The sequence below is a fragment of the Montipora capricornis genome, chromosome 14 (assembly GCF_036669925.1).
Source record: "Montipora capricornis isolate CH-2021 chromosome 14, ASM3666992v2, whole genome shotgun sequence".
NCBI lineage: Eukaryota > Metazoa > Cnidaria > Anthozoa > Scleractinia > Acroporidae > Montipora > Montipora capricornis.
Window position 1 is genome coordinate 25,233,242 of NC_090896.1, and position 5,840 is coordinate 25,239,081.

At 41.2% G+C, this 5,840-nt stretch overlaps 1 protein-coding gene across 1 annotated transcript in view; it reads right to left on the reverse strand.

Annotated features, from left to right (window-relative positions):
* Positions 1–950: 950 nt before the first annotated feature.
* Positions 951–5,840, reverse strand: part of LOC138033596 (uncharacterized) — a 7,663-nt gene continuing 2,773 nt past the window's right edge. The window contains exon 3 of the mRNA XM_068881389.1: positions 951–1,765. Within this exon, the coding sequence (XP_068737490.1) occupies positions 951–1,765 (815 nt within the window). The remainder of the gene's footprint in view (positions 1,766–5,840) is intronic.

The window sequence follows — 5,840 nt, forward strand, 5'->3', positions numbered from 1 at the left end:
AACTGTTTCGATCTATGCAAAGATTTAGTACTTGCACTTGTAACCGTGAATATGCATGCACATTAATATATTATACTCTGGATAGTGACTTATCCAGTGGATAAAGTTCTCTGGTCTTGAAACAACCGGGACCACGGTTCCAATTTTTAAGGTTTCTAATCACTTATATTAAATTTCAGCGTTTTGGATTTACAAGGATAGATTTTGGGGTACTTGGTATGTGCATTGGTCAGTTTTTCTGACTTTTTTTGATGTCAATCGGGAAAAAAGCTGAAATCACCTATTACTTCTGAACTGCGTATATTGGACCCTCAAGGATCCTTATCTTTCTTAGCAGCCTGGGACCATGGTTCTAGTTTAATCCTTTAAGTGACCACTGGGGGTAAAAGGGCTAGAAAGGACGGAAGGGCCCCCCATTGTCAAGTAAAAAGTAAGCTCTTTAAGTGACCACTGGGAGTAAAAGGGTTAATAAGGACCGAGGGGTCCCCCATTGTCAAGCAAAAAGTAAGCCCTTTAAGTGGCCTCTGGGAAGAAAAGGATTAACCATGCAGTCTAGAGCAAAGCTCCACATCTGGAGGCACCGGGAGATCTCCATGACTCATGCAATTTATAGGGAAGATGGGAAGACATCTGTTTACAAACATTCATTTGTTCTTCAAATATGCCAACCCTTGAAACAAGAGAACTGTTTCTCTCTGGCTCTGGCCCGGGTTGCTGGAAGCACGGTTAAATACCATGAAAACCAACAGGTTCTGATACCTCTCAACCAACGGTTATCGTTAACTAGCTATAGGCTTCGAGCAACCGGCCCATGGCTGGCACATTAATAATGAGGTGACATCAACGATATCTTTGCTATTCATAGGGAAAAAAACAATTATTGCATTCAAAGTGAGTTTTTGAAACTTTATTCGTAGAAAATACGATTAGTATAATCAAGTGCAACCCATCTAACAGTGTAAGTTTTTTATCCATCCAGCTGTGTGTGCATGTCTTGTTAAACAATATTCTCCCAGCTTAAGGTCCTCAATACAATGTTTCTTGAGAATTCTTTCTTGAAACAAACCAATTAAACCAGCAGTAAGCTTCCCACAGGCATTTCCTACAGTCAACAGACTCAGTGCAAACTCTCTTCTCGTCTGATTTGATATCAAATCAGAGACCGTATGTGCTGAGTTCAGATACATCGATCCCGCTGTGAAACCCTCGGTTGCGCAGAGTGCAATGATTATCTCTACACAAGGAACAAATCGAAACCACGACGCGAGAAAGAAAGCAAAGCAGTGTAGAAACGAAATCAATGCTAAAATCCAAGTACGACTGACCTTGATGTAAGGCACTAGACCCGGACTGACAGCAGAGACTAGAAACAAGTGTGACCGGCCTAGGAACTTGCCAATGTGATACGAGAGCAAATAATATGGATAGTGATCCCGCGGCCTAAAGGGCGCGTTAGGAAATGCTATGGTGGTTATAATAGCATGGTTTGAAAGGTACTCGGAGAAGTAAGTTATGAATAGAAAAATGATGTATGGAAAAATGTCTTTTGCTACATGTATTTTATCTGCAAACGTAACGTACTGTTGGGTGTCCTCTGCGGATTTTTTCGGGTTCTGTGAAATATCCTGACTCTCTGGTGAAGGTGCTGTTGTCCGCGTGACTGGCTCTTTATCTAAGAGGGCGTAAAGAACAAAGAACAAAGCAGGCCATGGAATGGTTATCATGATGGCTGTCCGGGGCGATACACATGTCCATGTAGTTAAACCTGCAGATAAAATTGATTGTTGAGTTTTTAACAGAATCGCATAAAACACAAAAAAACAGCCCACTAGATTCTAGAATACCCGTCCACTTAATTTGCATATGAATAGCGTCTATTGTTATATTTCTCGTTGCACAAAGATCCTTGGCTTGCATCTGACGGCCACGGCCATGGCGGCCATGTTGGTGTACTGAACAATGGCGAAAAAGTCTTTTGGGAATTTGGTTCTATCATAACGCAAACCGTGAATGAGATTTTGCTTTTGTTTTGTAGACCAACATGGCCGTCTAATCACGAGAGTGCAAGCCAAGAATACAATAGTGGCCGGGGTATTCTAGAAGCGCAACTACCCAGCTCCTAAGCGAATTACGACAAGACTAAGGCGCAATTAGTTTATCCTTGCTAACAGCTTTGTGGCGTGATTCAAAGTAGCCTTTTCTTTCATTTCATATGCTTTTACTTCATTGGATTTAAAGTCAGCAATCGGGAAAGAACATAAGAATACTTCTTCGGATACTTCTACTTCTGCTCCTTCTAACACGTTTAGCGCATTTACCATGCTAATTATTTTCTTTTCGGCCGGCTCACAGACAGGCAACTACCGTGACCAAGGCTCAAACAGGGTTCTCTTGGCGGAAAGATCGGGGGAAAGATATAACAAGTTTACCACAATTGGTAAAGGGTATGAAATAGAACTAACTAGACGCATAACTGCGTGAACTCGGACTTTCCTGATGTTCTGGATCGTCAAATGAAAACCAAAGAAAAAGAAATGCAGAAGAGGTGGTTGTCCTGTGCAAGGTTATAAGCGGGAAAAATCCACATTCGTGGCATTCCTGTAAGGACACCAAAATGGCCACCCCGCTTGAGTTTTGCAGGGGCATGTCACGGCCAGTAAACTGGTACCGTTACTAAGACATGTGACAAATTTGTGAGCATGTGAGCAGGCCATGTGAGCGCGTCTTTGCGGCTGATCTTTGGTCTTTCTTTCTTCGTTTTTGCGATGGAACTTTGAAGCTGGGTAAGTACTATATTCAATATTCCTTTCGAGTATGACGTTATTTAAACGTTTTGAGCTTAGCATTTATTAATATTGTCTACTTCATTCATCGGGGATAATACTTGAATCAGTTGCAAGGAGTTTGTTTAGGCTGCCGATTAACGAAATTTGAAGGGTAACAATTGTGAGCCTACGGAAACTGGCGCTGTCACGCAACGTATCAACAAGTCGCAGTTTGTACAGGGGACCACTTAGCTGGAATCGGACTTTGACATTATGATATATCTGTCTGTAAAACCTTCGTTGCCGATCAGTTTAGCAATAGACCGGGGTTGAAAGTCAGATAGGGAAATCATTTATTTTAGGTATATATATTTACGTGACGGCCTCGAAAGCACTCTCATGATCTTTGATTACTACTAGTTTATTATCTAGGTTAGAATGGTGGCAGTGATTCTCGTTATGGAGCAGGGATGGCGTAGTGGTGATTACATCAGTCTCCCACGAAAATGTTCTTAGGGCTTAGTCACGCGTTTCTCCCCCAGGAACCTCTGCTGAAACGCAAAGCCACTTCCGTTCGTGAATTACGGTCCAATCATAGGCCGTTTTCCAGTTTTGAGTAAACTCGTGTTTCGTATGGCATTTTTTGGCAGCCTGTGGTTGGCTATGCACACCCCAATTAGTCAATGCTGATTGGTTTGTTTAAATAGTGGACAAACAGCCGTTAAAATGAAGTGGTTTTTCGTTTCAGCAGACGTTCGTGGGGGAGGAACGCGTGACGAAGCCCTGAGAACGGAGCCCTGGGAAGCTATGATTGCTTTTGTCTCTCACCAATGTGGCCCCGGTTCGATTCTGGACTCGTGGCGATATGTGTGTAAAGTTTACTGTTGGCTCTTTATTCTGCTCCGAGAGGTTTTTCTCCGGGTTCGGTTTTCCCCTCTCCTCAAACACCAACATTTCTAAATTCCAATTTGATCGGATTGAGGGTCACATTGAAAACTATTGGGTCACCAGTAAATATGTTAGCCTCGTTAAATAAAGTCGTTATTGTTATTGTTATTGTTATTATTATTATTATTATTATTATTATTATTATTATTATTATTATTATTATTATTAAATGCTCGTAAAGTGATCTCTCGTAAAGCTCGCGGACCGACCCGTTCCGAAAATGCTTAACCTATTCTAGTGTGAGTCTACCGAACGGTGTGAGCATTTGTATACGGTTTGACATATTACACACCATATTTGTGCTAACTTTTCAACGACGCCATTTTCATTCAAATCCACGTCATTCTTGTCCCCAGAGCTCCCCGTTTCTTTTAGTCACATGGTCAACGAAACGAAAGAGAACGTAAGCAACGACGACGGTGACGGCAACGAGAACGTCATCTCAAAATACAAATTTGCGTTATTGTAATCACTTTGTGACTATTTTAACCTTTTAATGGGACAAGGGTGTGGTAGTTACTATAGAATGACACTGGTCAGTTAGGAGAGACTATGAAATTTTTTCTCAAGTACTGACGTCCTTGATAAAACCTCAAATTTGGCTTTTTCACGTTGTTGTTTAGCAGACGACGGCAAAGAAATGAACAAAAGTGAAAATGCACGTACAGCGCGGGCAAAGCAGTTGTTTTTGTCCATAAATATGCAAACGTTCTCGCTGTCGTCGCCATTGTCGTTGCTTAAGTTCCCTATCGCATCGCAACGAAGTCATTCTCGATCTTAACCATCCTGTTTTGTTGTTTGGTAACCGACAAGCACAATCAAAGCCTTTTAAACGCTTCTTCAAAATGATCCACTGAGAAAGCATCCATTATACCAATATCTTCTCTCCCCTCACTCACGATTATTGAAAATTGAAAGAAGTGCGCATGCCCTGCCGGATGTCCGAGATTTACGTTCATCCGGTATTCGTTGCGCCCAAAGCCTATCGTTTCTCCGACCAAGTGACCAAAAGAAACGTAGGGCCCAGGGGAAGAGAATGACGCCACGTATGCACTTTGGCTTAAATTTTGGCACATGCGCTATAAAAGATGAATCAGCAATAAGCCACTTTCGATATAATAAAATTCTGCTTGAAAGAGGGGTTTAAATTGTACAGGAGAAAGACAGAGGAAAGTGGATGGTATGCTAATATCTTTCACATTCATTACAACTTCTTTCTATTGTTTTTGTCCTATCTGCCTCATTACCAAGCTGAATATTGACCAAAATTTCTCACATCGATGGGTTACCATATTTTCTTAAGTATGGTGCTGGCGCGCGCGGAGCTCCGCTATTAATCTTTCTACCGTGACATGGCCACCGAGAAGTCAGGTGCAATCAAAATACACGCCATGCACGCATGCGCTTTGTTAACTTCGCGCACGCGCTTTTCAAGCTTGTGTGCGATTTGCGAGCGAATAAAAGTAAAAGCGAATCCGAAATTTTACCTGGAGTGTTTCCCTTGAAAAGTACGAATAAAAACTGGCATTCAATGCTATGCTCTTAATTAAAGTGCTACTACGATCAAAAAGTCATATTCTTTTTAGCTTCAGATTTTTGAAGTTTGATTGCTGAACACTAGTCTGGCATATTTTTGAGCTTTGATTTTTATTCAAAGGCTGTTTACTTTGAGCGTAAGTTTTTGATTTCACGGTCCGCCATAGACCTAATCGGCTAACTCAACGTTGTACCCAATTCAATCTCCCGGAACTAAGATTCTTTGTGTATTGTATTTGCATGATAATGTAGTATTCATATTTAAATTATATGGAAATTCCTGGAACAAAACGTTTTAATCCCAAATGGTTTGAATTGGGTAAAACATTGAGTTAGCCGATTAGCTCTATTACTCACGTTCCAAACTGACCATTTGGACCTCAGAGGGTTGGTTCTAGGGAAAAGTGACGTCATTTACTCGCAAGCTTAAAATTTCATCGTGTAAAAGCAGCTTATAATATATTTTGCAAAACGCGAGTTTAAGAGTCTGCATCCCTGAAACTCCCGTGCTGCATATTAATTCAGTCTCGTACACACGCATTACATTCTTAAACTATTAAGTCTTTGACGTCATTTTCTCCTCGATCAAGC